The 17717-nt window shown below is 42.8% G+C and overlaps 1 protein-coding gene across 2 annotated transcripts in view; it reads right to left on the bottom strand.

The window, feature by feature from the left end:
- LOC132381136 (glypican-5-like) overlaps positions 1-6818 on the bottom strand; it is a 627941-nt gene extending 621123 nt beyond the window's left edge. For both annotated transcript variants that reach the window (XM_059950406.1, XM_059950415.1), the window contains exon 1: positions 6367-6818. In XM_059950406.1, coding sequence (XP_059806389.1) covers positions 6367-6523 — 157 coding nt within the window. In that variant the 5' untranslated portion in view covers positions 6524-6818. The remainder of the gene's footprint in view (positions 1-6366) is intronic.
- Between the last annotated feature and the right edge of the window lie 10899 nt (positions 6819-17717).

Raw genomic sequence — 17717 nt, 5'->3', positions numbered from 1 at the left:
TCTTGCTCAATGTCAGCAAGACCAAGGAACTGATTATTGACTTCAGGAGGAAGAACTCTGAGACTCATGAGCCAGTCATCATCGGAGGATCAGAGGTGGAGGGAGGTCAGCAATTTTAAATTCCTTGGCACTATTGTTTTGGAGATCCCATCCTGGGCCCAGCACTAAGTGCCATTACAAAGAAACCCCAGCAGTGTCTCTTTCAGAGATGGCAAAGATTTTGCATGACATCTATATCCTAGACAAACTTCTATAGATGTGTAGTGGAGTATATTGACTGTCACAGAATGGCATGAAATTACCAATGCCCCGAATGTAAAATCCTACAAAACGTAGTGGATACAGCCCAGTCCATCACAGGTAAAGCCGTCCTCACCACTGAGCACATCTACACGAAGCGCTGCACAGGGACACCCACCACCCAAGTCATACACTCTTCTTACTGCTGCCATCAAGATGGTGCTACAGGATCTCAGGACTCGCACCACCAGGTTCAGGAAGAGTTATTATCCCTCAACCATCTGGCTCTTGAACCAAAGGGGCTAACCTCACTCAACTTCACTCGCCCCATCACTAAATCGTTCCTACAATATATGGACACGCCGTCAAGGACTCCTCATATTCTCGATATTTATTGCTTATTTATTCACTATTATTCTTTATTTCTTTTTGTATTTGCACAATTTGTTTTAATTTGAACGCTGGTGGAATGCGCAAGTTGGTGTGGTCTTTTGGTGATTCCATATGGTTATTCTATTATGGATTTATTGAGTATGCCCTCAAGAAAAAGAATCTCAGGATTGTATATGGTGACATATATGTACTTTGATAATAAATTTACTTTGAACTTTGGTGTGTACTGTATTTTGGTAAAATCTGGAGGAAGCCAATGGTCATGTTAAGAAATAAAATGGGTTAGTGGTAAAATAGGTACTTAGAACATATATAGGCATCCATTGGTCTCATGAGACCATGGATTTACACCTTGGAAGGTTTCCGGGGCAGGCCTGGGCAAGGTTGTATGGAAGACTGGCAGTTGCCTATGCTGCAAGCCTCCCCTCTCCACACCATCGATGTTGTCTAAGGGAAGGGCACTAGGGCCAATACAGCTTGGCACCAGTGTTGTCGCAGAGCAATGTGTAGTTAAGTGCCTTGCTCAAGGACACAACACGCTGCCTCAGCTGAGGCTTGAATTAGCGACCTTCAGGTCACTAGAACAACGTCTTAACCACTTGGTCATGCGCCAACACACTTAGAACATAGAGCAGTACAACACAGGAACAGGCCCTTCAGCCCACTATGTGTTTGATAGTCTTGTGCACACAGTGGGCCAAAGGGCCTAATTCCATGCCACATTTGTCTCTGACTCTCTCACAAATACTCCACCTACATATCAAGTTGAAAACTTGGATCTGGACAGCAGTGAGAATTGCCCTAATTCCATGTTCCTTTCTTATGAGGCTTTGCTTCCACTTAAGACCAGAATAGCCTATGATCTTCATTCAGCCTGAGATTTAACAAGGGAGCTTGCAAAACTATTTGGAGTTTTGATAGAGCAAATGTGGGGGGGGGGGGGGGAAGGGGGGGATTGTTTCCATTGGCAAGACGTTTGATTAACAAAGGAAACAATTATTGTAACTGGCAAAAAAATGCAATAATTATTGGCAATAAAGCAAAGTATTGTGGCTAAATAGCTAATTTTTTCAAAGTACTGATGTAGGTATAAAGAGTTTAATTTTTTTTGGTTCATTCTACAAGCCAATGACTCAAATGGGAATGGATTAACTCACCCCTTGTGGTAGAAACATTTTAATTTAAATGTTTCAGTGAGACAAACCACTTCTGAACTTGGAAGAAAATTCAAGCCATGCCAAGTTTCAAACTACATAGGTCAGTTTCACCCAATCAACATTAGGATGAACAAACACCACCAGTTACATAATTGATAGGATGTGAGTTTGCTGCCAGGCCAGGAGCAAACTTGCTTATTGCTCTACTGAGATAATGCAACAACAAAGTACTTGTTCGAGATTTGTCATCTATAAAGCTTGGGAATCCTGTGAAGGATTAGTACAACCAGAAACTGGTGTATGTAACTCATCAATACACAACAGATAAACTTCAGATTCAAGCTTCAGTTTGTGCTAAGCTACCTGGTCACAGCCACTGCAACTGCTCCCCAGATTATGGAAAGGAGAGTCTGTGAATGGGTGGCATGGTGTGTTTAATATTTCAGAAATATTTGAGTAATATTGTAAATATATTGTTTGATTAAGAATTCTCTCATAAATAATTCATTACGTATTATATGTGAAAGTATGTAAATGACATGTCATCACGCCAAGCCATATGCTTGCAACTTGCTTAAAGTAAAAACAAAAACTAGACACATTATCTCTGGGCTCCTGTATTTTGCTTTCTATTAAACTTGTGTTTTAGAGTAACAAAACATAAGTGGGGACGAACAAGTTTTTAAATGAACCCAAGACACCTACCTACCTACTGAAGCACAGTGATACATCTGAGTTTTTTTTTAAAAGGTGCAGTACTTTCCCCACTCCACCCACCCCTCTTCAGAGAGGCACATCTCTTCAGAAAAGGAGACAGATGATACACTTTAAAAAAAGGCAGAAAACTGGGGTTCATGGGTTTCATGGGTCCAAAAACAGCAAGTACTGGATGATAATAATCATAAATAACAAAAAAGCAGAAATTTCAGGCTACAAGTTGAAAGTAAGACACATTCAACTGCACAACAGATAACTGGAATATGTATACTGAATGGATTGAGCAGTATTTCAAAACAAATTAAGCAGCCAATGAGTAGCGGGTGCCAGTCTTGCTGAGTACATTGGAATTAAAGGCATACAGTTTGCTTAGAAATCTGAATGCTCCAAACAAACCAGCTGAAATGAGCTTTGCTGGTATCGTGAAAGTAATGCAGGAATATTTAGTATCAAAACCATTGTTGATTGCAGAAGGCTTTAGGTTTCATAAGCAGAGTCAAAAGGAAGGGGTTTAGCACACAAGGCTGAAATGAAGATATTGCCTGAACATTGTCAGTTCAATAATGGGCTTGATGCACTGAGAGGTCATTTGGTTTGGGGAATCTTACAAGAAAGCATGCAAAAACAGCTCCTAACTAAAGTGCAATTTGCATTTAAAAGAGCAGTTGAAAGAGCTGTATGAATGGAAACTGCAGAGTGACACAATTAGTTGCAATCAGGAACAAAAGTGAGCAAGAACAAAATTGCAACATCTGAAAAGAAACTGGCCTTGCTGAACAAATCATACTACTGTTGCAGCAGGGGCTCATATATGCCCCAGACCAATGCAGATTTAAAGGTGAAACTTGAAAAAAATCCAACAAGTAGGACACATACAAAGAGCACATTGGGCTAACAAAAAGAGACAGCTGTACATAGGGAAAAGATAAAGTTAAAAATTCAAGTTGCAGTTTCAAAAAGACCCCTAATCTGCATGCTGTTGATGAAAATGCCTATAATGAAGAGAGTGACGGAAGACTGAGTAGCCTTGAGGTTTACAATATGGAAATAATAGGCAAGCAATATAGCTTACACCAGAAGTGAACAGCAAATTAATTTAAGAGGATTTAGACATTGTCTCTGCTGTTTCAGTCATGCTATTCAAACTCATTTTGTGGAATTTCAAAGAGCCTGCAGATATCCAACTATAAACTTTTACTGGAGAAAAGACAACTCCTATGTCAGTGAAATATAACAACTAACAAGGTAAAAATAGGAGGACCAGCATCGTGGGGATGTGATTAGCTGAGACAATTACAACGTGATTGGAGATCTATCCACCATTTGCATGCCACATCCCCTGCAATAGAGTGAACTGAAAGCAAATTAAGAAATGTACTGGATGATGCCAAAATGTTCAAGCATGGCATTGGAAAACTCAACCATATCAAGGAATACAACAGTGTTGAATGAAAATGCTATACCCAAGTCTTACAAAGCCTGTCCAGTTCTTTATAATATCTGTAATAAAGTAGCCAGTGAGCTAGATCACATGGAGACTGAGTGGAGCCAATGGACAGTGTCAGCAGTCCCAGTAGCCAAGATGAACAGGTCTTGTCAGGATCTTTGGTGATTTTAAGGTCACCATCAACCCATTACTGAAAGAAGATCAATTCTCTCTGCCCTGGTAAAAGGATATTTCTTCAAAGCTTTCTGGAGGGAAACAGTTCCAACAAGGTGGAGTTAGCTGTGGCCTACCTACAGATTGAGATGGAAGAGTCTAAAATGTTTCTCACCATAAGCACTCACAAAAGGTTTTATCACTATAATAGGTTTATTTTTGGAGTAGCATCTGCACTTGTACTCTGGCAGAAAGCTATGGGCCTGATGCTGCAAGGCATCTGTTAACTGATGACAAGGAACATCTCCAAAATCTCAAGACAGTGTTAAAAACATTAGATTAAATGTTTGTCTCAAGCTGTCCTGGGACAAAAGTAAAAAGATTATGGGCTTAGAGTATGAGTGATTTTTTTTTAAAAAAACCAAGCATCACATACCGTGGTCACATCGTCGATACACACGGATCTTACTAGTATACTTAGAAAATTCAAACAGTGGTGGATGCCCCAAGGCCAAAGGACATTTCACAATTGCAATGCTTTTTAAGATTTGTCAATTACTACAATAGGTTCCTGCCAAACCTGGCTACTGCTCTCCACCTCAAACTCATTTAGACAGATTGGGAAGAAATGACAATTGACAAAGCAGTGTGAGGTAGCTTTCCAAATGGTAAAGGAAATTGTCAAGTCAGACACTGAACTCCCACACTATGATACAGATTGTCTGTTGAACCTTATTACATGCTGTTCGGGATGCCAACACGTCCAGAAGAAAGGTGTCCAGTGTCAACTCTGCAGCTGTCAGAACCACTTCCTGCAGTCCCAGAGTCAACTCCCACAACCACCATGGAGGAGGCCCCAGAACCTAAGGTCAGGAAAGACATTATCCCACAGGAGAAAGAAATCCTCCACAGCAATTAAATTTTTAGGATTGAATGAAACAATTTAAAATTTATTATGCTGAGGATGTCTATATAGTAGTATACTGTGCATATAAATTGAGAAACATTCTATATTCAGCTGGAGTTTATAGCTCAGTAGGGATCTGTGCAATGAATTCAATATTTCAGTGATATTTGAGTAATCTTGTAAATATATCGTTTGATTAAGCATACTTGAACATTGAAATAATTGATTACAGATTATATGTAAAAGTATGTGAATGGCATAAGTCATCACACCGTAAAAATATGCCTCGCTTAAAGTGAAAGAGAAACCAGACACGTTATCTCTGGGCTCCCATCTTTTGCTTTCAATTAATTTTATGCCTTAGAGTTAGAAAACGTAACAGGTGAAGTGTGTCGGATGTAATTCAGACAATGGGTGATCCTGTTCACTGAGATTCACTGCCCCCTGCTGGGCAGACTATAATCATTAACGACAGCATTTCATTCAACCCGCCGATGGAATTGATTAAAGAATGACAAGGTGTCGGAGCCACACCATCACGTATTAGAACAGGAAGAAGCGCAAGATGGGCCTTACGCAAGATCAGCTCACGAGCAATAAGGCAACGCGATCACATTGCTCTCTTTTAATCCTCACAAACAACGAAGTTCTAGCTTTCCGCTTTAATCCTCCATTTCGAAGCCAAGAGATCCGTTCCGGCAATGCAAAGCTGTACCAAAAGCTAAAGCAAATATCTCAATTTTCGTTAATCAATACAATTTAGATCACAATACCGGTAACCGTCAGGAGCATTTAAGCCGATGGTTATCGAATTCATGTGGGGAAAAAAGAGCTGGAAACACAACTACATCCTGACAGCAACACTGCTTGTGAACTTACTACACACTCCATTCAAAATTTAAACTTAAGAATTTGTGATCTGCAGATTGCTCAATTACTACCATCCTCCTCGCTCTCCTTCCCTAAACTTCCTTCAGTCCCTCCACGCTCCTTTCCCTCCTCACTTCCTCTTGCTTCGGGGAGACTGTGATGCGTGACTGGCGGGGTCACTCGTAAATGACACTGCAGGACAGCCCGAGACAAATTGGACTGCGACTCCCGCTTCTATCGTTTATTTAAGGAGGATTTGATCAGCCATTTGCCGGAGTCACACTTTGCCCCGTTTAACCCCAACGCCACCGCCGTGCACAAGTCAGAAAGACAACCCATCTCAAAATTAGCCCCAGCAGTAACAAATCCAGATATAAAGTCGCGTTTTGCGAATATTTTAAGAAACGCATTTGAGGACACTGCACATGGGGTATGCAAACAATAAAAAGATAAGTTTTGGAGGCGTTGTGTTGCAAACTGACCTCTCCCAGGAGTGTCGGGCACCAACTTGAGTGGTCCTATTTGCCGGAGTTGGAATGCAGTCCGCACTTCGTGGCAGCTTGGACTTTTCAGGTGCACCCCGCTAAACCAACCGCAGAACAACACCAGAGGTACAGCACACTTGAAGCTCCCTTCCATCTCGCAGGTACAACGGGAATACACGCACACACCAGCAGCTCGTCCACTCTCCTCTCCTCCCGGCCTTCCTCCCCACTTTCAGCAGAACTTTTTTTCCCCTCTCTCTCTCTCTCTGTGAAAGTTTAGCCCCTCATCCTTGGCTGGGAGAGTCTGGGATCTTCTGGACTGTGTTATCTTTTGGTTCTTTAAAATCTCGCTGCTACTTGGCAGAGGGGAAAGGAAAGGGACGAGTCGTGGCGAACGGTTGTGACTAGTGTCCGGGTCTGTTCGGTTGTGCGGTGTCCTCGGAGAGTGGTGATCGGGATGTCTGCAGCGGTTAGCCCATTGGTTCGCTATTCTTAGTCCTGACACACTGCCGAAGCTTCCTTTAAAGTACCACCGCTCTCAACAAACGCCCCATTGTTCAACCGCTGCACTTGTCCTTTAAAGTCTGCCGCCCACCTTTTGATATTTCGGATAGAAGTGTTTATGTTTATGTAATGGTCCGTGCAATAACGGTAGTTGAGAAAGCATTGGATTAAGCAGCAACTTTACGTTACTTGCAAATTCTATCCAGAAGATTCCTGCATCTCTATCCATTATTGATCAGTCTGCCCTTGTTTGTTTACCTATCTAGAGAGTTTTGTGGTGCCGGTAGCGAAGGAAGTTAAAAATAATTAAAATGTAAGCCCAGCACTGGAACTCACTTCCAAAATTTCTCATAGAATGAGAGTTGTAAAGTCATGGTCCGTGGAAACAGGTTAGTCAGCTCACGATTTAGGGCGAGAAAGGAAAGATTTGAGAGGCAACTTCTTCCAGATGAAGGGTCTCCGCCGAAAAGTCGTTTCCACAGATGCTGCTTGACCTGCTGAGTTTCTCCAGCAATTTGCGTGTTTGCCTTTGGATCTCCGGCGTCTGCAGATTTTCTCGTGTTTGTTATATCAGCATATTTTGCAGGCGCATACAGTGTAAAAGTTTAGACACTCTGTTATAGGAATTATGTGATTAGGCTGGAAATGAGTCCAAAGCAGGCCTACCATTAGATATAGGAGCAAAATTAGGCTATTCAACACATCCAATCTGCTCCACCGTTCAATAACAGCTGCCATTCTAACCCCGTTCTCTTACCTTCTCCCAGAATGCCTTGCTCCCGTTCCCAATCCAGCACCTAACATTATGTGGGCCCAATGCCTTGGCTTCCCTGACCACAAATTCCACAGATTCATTGCTGAACAAGTCCCTCCTCACTTCAGTTTTAAATGGGCAACCTTTATTCTGAGGCTGTGCCCTTAGACTCTCCTACTAGAGGAAACCCCCTCTCCGTGTCCATTCCATCCCAGCCTCGCAGTACAGTATTCGGTAGATTTCAATAAGATCCTCTCTCATCCTCTGAAAATCATTGAGTACAGGCTCAGAGGTTTCCAGGGCGAGCACATCTTTCCTCAGATATAGAAGCCAAAGAGAATGTTTACAAAATTCCCATTTATCAGAATGTTACCAAGACTAGGAGGCTTGAGTTAAAGGGAGAAGTTGCTTAGGTTAGGACTTTGTTCCTTGGAGTGTAGGAAACGAAAGAGTGATCTTAGAAAGGTGTATTTAATCAGGAGGGGCATTGAAAGACGGAATGCACACAACGTTTACCCAGAGAAAGGAAATCAAAGCATGGATATAAGGTGAGAGGGGAAAGATTTAATAAATAATAACATTTTAAAAACTGTGAATTACAGTAAGAATAATAATAAATAAAAACTGAATTGCAGCAAGTATGTATTTGAAACCCCCGGTTTCCTTGGCTGCATGTCTAGGGAAGACACTCTCTGGTCCCGGCAAACTCATGAGATTGAGGTGCTCTCCCACCCCAAACCCCGGTTTGTCTGGATACTGTGTAACTTGCTACCCTGTTACAACTCAGTGCCAAGAAATAACACTGCATACAATTAAAGTAATTATATTTATGAATCTTAACAAAAGGATTAGTAAAGAAAAGATAAAAAGAAAAGGGTCCATTTTAATTAAACAGTCAAATGTACACACATTGGAGCTCATCTTGAACTTCACTCACATGCTGGGCCCTCGGTCTGCATGAAAGCACACACCACCTTCCGACTGTCGCTCGCAATCCATCTCGAACAAACGGGTCTCCCACCGGGCAGTATCCTATGATCGATTCTCCCCAGCGTCTTTCTCTTTGTCCACCGCCAAACAAAAGCCCCAAGACCAACCTTGGTGTCGCTCACCAGAAAAACCTCCCCCCAGTGCCACCACCCTAATTGGATGGCACACATTCCTCATCATCTCCTATCTTTGACAATAACTCAGACAGGCTGAAAGCAGAACAGACTTCTCTTACAGAGCTTCTAAATGAAATACATACAGCATCACAGTAAAGGTATGAGCCGGGGTATTACACATGTATAAAGAAGCTAAACTAAATATGTAGTGCAAACAAAGTAGTGAGGTAATCTTTATGGGATTGACGTCCATTCAGAAATCTGATGGCAGAGGGGAAGAAGCTGTTCCTGAATCACTGAGTGTGTGCCTTCAGGCTCCTGAACCTCCTTCCTGATGGCAGCAATGAGAAAGGGCATGTCCTGGGTGATGGGGGTCCTTAATGATGGATGCTGCTTTTTTGAGGCATTGTTCCTTAATTAGTCATTGTAAATTGTCCCAATTAGACTAGGGTTAAATCAGGGGTTGCTGGCTCGAGGGTCAGAAGGGCTTATTCTGCGCTATATTTCAATAAATGATTTTGGTGATAGTGATCACAATTATATCTCCTTTACAACAGTATTGGAGACAAATAGGAACAGACAAGTTAGAAAAGTGTTTAATTGGAGTAAAGGGAATTATGAGGCTATCAGGCAGGAAATTGGAAGGTTAAATTGGGAACAGATGTTCTCAGGGAAAAATACAGAAGAAATGTGGAAAATGTTCAGGGGATATTTGTGTGGAGTTCTGTATAGGTACATTCCAATGAGACAGGGAAGTTATGGTAGGGTACAGGAACAGTGGTGTACAAAGGCTATAATAAATCTAGTCAAGAAGAAAGGAAAAGCTTACAAAAGGTTCAGAGAGCTAAGTAATGTTAGAGATCTAGAAGGTTATAAGGCTAACAGGAAGGAGCTTAAAAAGGAAATTAGGAGAGCCAGAAGGAGCCATGAGAAGGCCTTGGTGGGCAGGATTAAGGAAAACCCCAAGGCATTCTACAAGTATGTGAAGAGCAAGAGGATGTGAAAGAATAGGACCTATCAAGTGTGACAGTGGTGTTACAAAACCCCGTAACTGGGTCACTTACCAGCAAAGATAGAGAGGTCCGTTGAAGTCTGATGGTACTATTTTTAAAAGTATTTATTGATAAAGGGGCACAAAAATAAGATTAATGCAAACATACAGATAATATACGTGATCAATACTAAATCTAAAGTGCGGGTATAATAATAACCAATAAGAAATAGCTCTATCGTTGTCTAGGGGATAATGTATTGTCCGATGGAAATATAACAGTCACTGTTAGTTCGTTCAAGCTGCAGCGTTTTGGGTTTAAGAGCGAGGCGGTTTAAACTTGCCCAGGTCTTTTATGATGCCAATCCGTTGAGTCAGGGGAGTGGGTTTCCCCGTTGTTAGCTAAAAGCTGTTTTCCGTGGTTCCAGCCACCAGTTCCAGCAATGGAATCGAACGCACGTGGCCTCCTTCAGATGACTTCCTGCTGTTACGTGGTTGCTTAACGTTTCTTCTGGTGCGTCTGAGGGGCTGTTCCTACCCTCTTTTATCCTGACTCGCAGGGTCGTAGATGTCAATCAGTTTGGGGGTGATGCAATCCACCCTCAACCAGCCCACTTTGCCTGAGGGCGTTCACGTAGCATAGTCTCCAATCCACAAATTCGCCTTCTGGAGACAATGGCCCTGTCCCGTAGCTTTACATCGCCGGGGAAACGAGACATTCTGCACGTCTCTCTCTCATTTCCTGGGCCCTTAGACCTCACAAAGGAGGGGGCTACCCCGCACCCTTCGGCCCCTTAGAGCTGTGGTACATTCTTAACAGTAGGAAAGTGTGTACGGAACCAGAGGAAATTGCAGAGGTACTTAATAAATACTTTAATTCAGTATTCACTATGGAAGTGGATCTTGGTGATTGTAGTGATGACTTTCAGCAGACTGAAAAGCTTGAGCATGTAGGTATTAAGAAAGAGGATGTGCTGGAGCTTTTGGAAAGCATCAAGCTGGATAAGTCGCTGGGATCAGCTGAGATATACCCCAGGCTACTGTGGGAGGCAAGGCAGGAGATTGCTGAGCCTCTGGTGATGATCTTTGAATCATCAATGGGAATGGGAGAAGCTCCGGAGAATTGGAGAGTTGCAGATGTTGTTCCTTTATTCAAGAAAGGGAGTAGAGATAGCCCTGGAAATTATAGGCCAGTGGTTGGTAAGTTGATGGGAAAAAATCCTCAGAGGCATGATTTATGAACATCTGGAGAGGTATAATATGATTAGGAATAGTCAGTATTGCTTTGTCAAAGGCAGGTCATGCCTTATGAGCCTGATTGAATTTTTTGAGGATGAGACTAAACACATTGATGAAGGAAGAGCAGTAGATGTAGTGTATATGGATTTCAGCAAGGCATTTGACAAGGTACCCTATGCAAGGCTTATTGAGAAAATAAGGAGGCATGGGATCCAAGGGGACATTGCTTTGTGGATCCAGAACTGGATTTCCCACAGAAGGCAAAGAGTAGTTGTAGAGGGGTCATATTCTGCATGGAGGTCGGTCACCAGTGGTGTGCCTCAGGGATCTGTACTGGGACCCTCACTCTTCGTGATTTTTATAAATGACCCGGATGAGGAAGCGGAGGGATGGAATAGTAAGTTTGCTGATGACACAAAGGTTGGAGGTGTTGTGGATAGTGTGGAGGGTTGTCGGAGGTTACAGTGGGACATTGAAAGGATGCAAAACTAGGCTGACAAGTGGCAGATGGAGTTCAACCCAGATACGTGTGAAGTGATTCATTTTGGTAGGTCAAATATGATTTCAGAATATAGTATTAATGGTAAGACTCTTGGCAGTGTGGAGGATCAGAGGGATCTTGGAGTCTGAGTCCATAGGATGCTCAAAGCAACTGCGCAGGTTGACTCTGTGGTTAAGAAGGTGTACGGTGTATTGGCCTTCATTAATTGTGGAATTGAATTTAGGAGCCGAGAGGTAATGTTGCAGCTATATAGGACCCTGGTCAGACCCTACTTGGAGTACTGTGCTCAGTTCTGGTCGCCTCACTACAGGAAGGATGTGGAAACCATAGAAAGGCTTCAGATGAGATTTACAAGGATGTTGCCTGGATTGGAGAGCATGCCTTATGAAGACAGGTTGAGTGAACTTGACCTTTTCTCCTTGGAGTGACGGAGGATGAGAGGTGACCTGATAGAGGTGTATAAGATGATGAGAGGCATTGATCATGTGGATAGTCAGAGGCTTTTTCCCAGGGCTGAAATGGTTGCCATAAGAGGACACAGGTTTAAGATGCTGGGGAGTTGGTACAGAGGAGATGTCAAAGGGAAGTTTTTTACGTAGAGAGTGGTGAGTGCGTGGAATGGGCTGCCGGCAACAGTGGTGGAGGAGGATATGATAGGGTCTTTTAAGAGACTTTTGGATAGGTACATGGAGCTCAGAAAAATAGAGGGCTGTAGGTAAGCATAGTAATTTCTAAGGTAGGGACATGTTCAGCACAACTTTGTGGGCCGAAGGGCCTGTATTGTGCTGTAGGGTTTCTATGTTTCTAAATAAATAAATAATGTGACGTCATGGCATACTTGATGTTGTGGTGTTCACTGAATTTGGCAATCAGCTTGCAGACATTTCATCACCAGCTGAGGTGCCATCCTCAGTGCACAGTTATTGGTGTTTCTTTCTGGGAGTGCTCACGTGTATATCTCAATGAAATAGGCACCATATACAAACCCGAAAGAGCCAAAGAAATGTGAGACAATAGAATTCAAATGTCGACTGAAGGGGAAGCCAGTCAGGACTGAGGCAAGCGAACAGGATGCTATATAAATGTGAGGACTCTCGGAGAGAAACACCAACAGCTGCACACTGAGGATGTCACCTCTACTGTTGATGAAATGTCTGCAAGCTATTTGTCAAGCTTGGCAAACACAGCAATCCTCTTGCATTTGTACAGGGCCCTGGTGAGAACACACCTGGAGTATTGTGTACAGTTTTGGTCTCCAGGTTTAAGGAATGACATCCTGGCTGTAGAGGAAGTGCAGCGTAGATTCACGAGGTTAATTCCTGGGATGTCTGGACTCTCTTACGCAGAGGTTAGAGAGACTGGGCTTGTACACGCTGGAATTAAGGAGATTGAGAGGGGATCTGATTGAAACATATAAGATTATTAAGGGATTGGACAAGATAGAGGCAGGAAATATGTTCCAGATGCTGGGAGAGTCCAGTACCAGAGGGCATGGTTTGAGAATAAGGGGTTGGTCATTTAGGACAGAGTTAAGGAAAACTTCTTCTCCCAGAGAGTTGGGGTGTCTGGAATGCACTGCCTCAGAAGGTAGTGGAGGCCAATTCTCTGGATGCTTTCAAGAAGGAGCTAGATAGGTATCTTATGGATAGGGGAATCAAGGGATATGGGATATGGGGACAAGGCAGGAACCGGGTATTGATAGGAATTGATCAGCCATGATCTCAGAATGGCGGTGCAGGCTTGAAGGGCCGAATGGTCTATTTCTGCACCTATTGTCTATCGTCTATTGAAATGGCTCAGCCTGAGCTTCCAGTATTCACCATCATCCCAAACTCCAATCAATGCCTATCTTATAAAAGTGACATGTTATAGAACAAAAGAGCTTGGTTTTCAGAACAGTTTATTAAATATTAGATGCTACAATTTTCTATAGATGATAGGACTCAGTATTAAACTTCATTCAGAGTCAGTTTCAGTTTCCTATTCTATCCCTTGGTGGATTGGCTGAATGCTGGTAGGAAACTTGAGTATAATTCAGTTCAATATATGGGTGGGTGAGGTTCAGGCCAAGAATGGATTCAAATCAGGGTAAAGATTACAGGAATGGCTAGTTAAGAGCTTTGCTGGGTTTTGTGATGGTATGTGATTTAGATTGCACACAACTCTGGATAAAACTGAGAGCTAGGTAGTGAAGAAGGATGTCAAAGGATCCATCAGGACAGAGATCAGTTGGAAATTTGGGCAGAGAAATGGCAGATGGAATTTAATCCAGATAAAAAAAATGAGATGATGCATTTTAGGAGGTCAAGGATAAATATAAAGTATAAAATAAATAGCAGGACCCACGGGAGTATTGATATACAGAGTGGTCTTGTAGTGCAAGTCCATAGCGCCAAACGAGCAACACAGTGAATAGGGTGGAAAAGATAGCAAACAGCTTACTTGCCTTCATTAGCTAGGTATTGCAGTTGTATAAAACTTTGGCTAGGCCACAAGCAGACTATTTTATACAGTTCTGGTTGCCCCATTACAGGAAGAATGTGGCGACTTTAAAGAGCACGTATAAGAGGTGAGCCAAGACCCTTCCTGAATTGGAAATTAACAGCTATATGCAGATGATGGTCAAATTTGGGTTGTTTTCCCTGGCGTTTTGGCTGAGCAGCAATCTGATAGCAGTATATAAAATGATAGGAGGCATAGAGATAGGTAGTCTTTTTCTCAGAGTGGAAATCAGCAGCTACTAAAAGGCATATATTCATGAGGAGGCATGTTTAGGGGAGAATTGCAAAGCAAGTTTTTTTAAATCGCTAAGTAGATGCCAGGAACGTGCTGCCAAGGGAGCTGCTAGAGGCATACATAACTACAATGTTTAAGAGGTATTTAGACAGACACATGAACAAGCAGGAAATAGAGGGAAACAGACCATGTACCTGTGCTTGAGATTGGCATCATGGTCCGTGCATACACAGCGGCCTTATGCTGTACTCTGTTATGTTCTAGAGTCAGTAATGGCCAGAATTTGGGGCTTGAAAATAGACAATAGGTGCAGGAGTAGGCCATTCAGCCTTTCAAGCCAGCACCGCCATTCAATGTGATCATGGCTGATAATCCACAACCAGTACCCCGTTCCTGCCTTCTCCCCATATCCCTTGACTCCGCTATCTTTAAGAGCTCTATCTAACTCTTTTTTGAAAGCATCCTGAGACTTGGCCTCCACTACCTTCTGAGGCAGAGCATTCCATAGATACACAACTCTCTGGGTGAAAAAGTTTTTCTTCAACTCCGTTCTAAGTGGCCTACCCCTTATTCTTAAACTGTGAACTCTAGTTCTATACTCCCCCCACATCGGGAACATGTTTTCTGCCTCTAGCGTGTCCAATCACTTAGTAATCTTCTATGTTTCAATCAGATCCCCTCTCATCCTTCTAAATTCCAGTGTATACAAGTCCAGTCGGTGCAATCTTTCAATATATGACAGTCCTGCCATCTCGGGAATTAACCTCGTGAACTTACGTTGCACTCCCTCAACAGCAAGAATGCCCTTTCTCAAATTTGGAGACCAAAACTGAACACAATACTCCAGGTGTGGTCTCACCAGGGCCCTGTACAACCGCAGAAGGACCTCTTTGCTCCTATACTCAACTCCCCTTGTTATGAAGGCCAACATGCCATTAGCTTTCTTCACTGCCTGCTGTACTTGCATGTTTACTTTCAGTGACTGACACCTAGATCTCGTTGTACTTCCCCTTTTCCTAACTTGACACCATTTAGATAGTAATCTACCTTCCTGTTCTTGCCACCAAAGTGGATAACATCATATTTATCTGCATTAAACTGTATCTGCCCACTCACCCAACCTGTTCAAGTCACCCTGCATTCTCCTAACATCCTCCTCATATTTCACACTGCCACCCAGCTTTGTGTCATCTGCAAATTTGCTAATGTTACTTTAAATCCCTTCATCTAAATTTAATGTATATTGTAAATAGCTTGGTCCCAGCACCGAGCCTTGCGGTACCCCACTAGTCACTGCCTGCCATTCTAAAAAAGGACATGTTAATCCCTACTCTTTGTTTCCTGTCTGCCAACCAATTTTCTATCCATGTCAGTACCCTACCCCCAGTACCATGTGCTCTAATTTTGCCCACTAATCTGCTATGTGGGACCTTATCAAAGGCTTTCTGAAAGTCCAGGTACACTACATCCACTGACTCTCCCTTGTCCATTTTCATAGTTATATCCTCAAAAAAATTCCAGAAGATTAGTCAAGCATAATTTCCCCTTCGCAAATCCATGCTGACTTGGACCAATCCTATTACTGCTATCCAAATGTGCCACTATTTCATCTTTTATAATTGACTCCAGCATCTTCCCCACCACTGATGCCAGGCTAACTGGTCTATAATTCCCTGTTTTCTCTCTCCCTCCTTTCTTAAAAAGTGGGATAACATTAGCTACCCTCCAATCCACAGGAACTGATCCTGAATCTATAGAACAGTGGAAAATGATTAACAATGCAACCACAATTTCTAGAGCCACCTCTTTAAGTATCCTGGGATGCAGACCATCAGGCCCTGGGGATTTATCAGCCTTCAGTCCCATCAGTCCACCCAACACCATTTTCTGCTGAATGTTAATTTCCTTCAGTTCCTCCATTACCCTAGGTCCTCTGGCCACTATTACATCTGGGAGATTGGTTGTGTCTTCCCTGGTGAAGACAGATCCAAAGTACCTGTTCAGCTCATCTGCCATTTCCTTGTTCCCCATAATAAATTTGCCCATTTCTATCGTCAAGGGCCCAACTTTGGTCTTAACTAATTTTTTCCTCATCACATACCTAAAGAAGATTTTACTATCTTCCCTTATATTCTTGGCTAGCTTACCTCATCTTTTCTCCCCGTTTTGCCTTTTTAGTAATCATCTGTTGCTCTTTCAAAGTTTCCCAATCCTCTGGCTTCCTGCTCATCTTTGCTACGTTATACTTCTTCTCTTTTATTTTCATACTGTCATTGACTTCCCTTGTCAGCCATGATCACCCCTTACTCCCCTTAGTACCTTTCTTCCTCTTTGGAATAAGCTGATCCTGCACCTTCTGTATTATTCCCAGAAACACCTGCCATTGTTGTTCCACTGTCAACCCTGCTAGGGTATCTTTCCAGTCAACTTTGGCCAGCTCCTCCCTCATGGCTCCATAGTCCCCTTTTGTTCAACTCTAATACTGACACTCCTGATTTTCCCTTCTCCCTCTCAAATTGTAAATTAAAGCTTATCATATTATGGTCACTACCTCCGAATGGCTCCTTTACCTCAAGTTCCCTTATCAAATCCGGTTCATTGCACAACACTAGATCCAGAATTGCCTTATCCCTGGTAGCTCCAGTACAAGCTGCTCTAAGAATCCATCTCGGAGGCACTCCACAAACTCCTTTTCTTGGGGTCCAGTATGAACCTGATTTTCCCAATCTACCTGCATGTTGAAATCCCCCAAAACAACCGTAGCATTACCTTTGTGACATGCCAGTTTTAACTCTTGATTCAACTTGCACCCTATATCCAGGCTACTGTTTGGGGGCCTGTAGATAACTCCCATTGGGGTCTTCGTGCACTTACAATTTCTCAGTTCTATCCATACTGACTCTACATCTCCTGATTCTATGTCTCCCCTCACAAGGGACTGAATTTCATTTCTCACAAACAGAGCCACCTCACCCCCTCTGCCCACCTGTCTGTCCTTTCGATCGGACATATACCCTTGAATATTCATTTCCCAGCCCTGGTCCTCTTGCAGCCATGTCTCTGTTATTCCTACAACATCATACTTGCCAATTTCCAACTGAGCCTCAAACTCATCCACTTTATTTCTTATACTTCATGCATTCATATATACTTTTAATCCATTACTCCCCTCACCTTTCACCTTGATTCCTTTTGCACTTGCCCATACTCTCCGATCCTTTCCTGAGCTTTCTGCCCCGTTAATTCTGTTGTCTTTCTTAACTTTTCTTATTCTCTCTTTCCCTTTAACTCCATCCTTATATTTCCAGTTTGTCTCCTCCTCCCACCCCCACTACTTAGTTTAAACACACCCGTGTAGCAGTGGCAAACCTGCCTGCCAGAATGCTGGTCCCCCGCCTGTTAAGGTGCAACCCATCCCTTTTGTACAATACATCCTTACCCCAAAACAGATCCCAGTGGTCTACTCCACTGAAAGTGGTCAGTGGGGATAGATGTTCAGTAAAAATAAGTGCTGCT

Source organism: Hypanus sabinus, chromosome 2 (genome assembly GCF_030144855.1).
Source record: "Hypanus sabinus isolate sHypSab1 chromosome 2, sHypSab1.hap1, whole genome shotgun sequence".
Taxonomy (NCBI): Eukaryota; Metazoa; Chordata; class Chondrichthyes; order Myliobatiformes; family Dasyatidae; genus Hypanus; species Hypanus sabinus.
The sequence above is the reverse complement of the archived record's forward strand: the minus strand, read 5'-3'. Positions and strand labels throughout refer to the sequence as shown.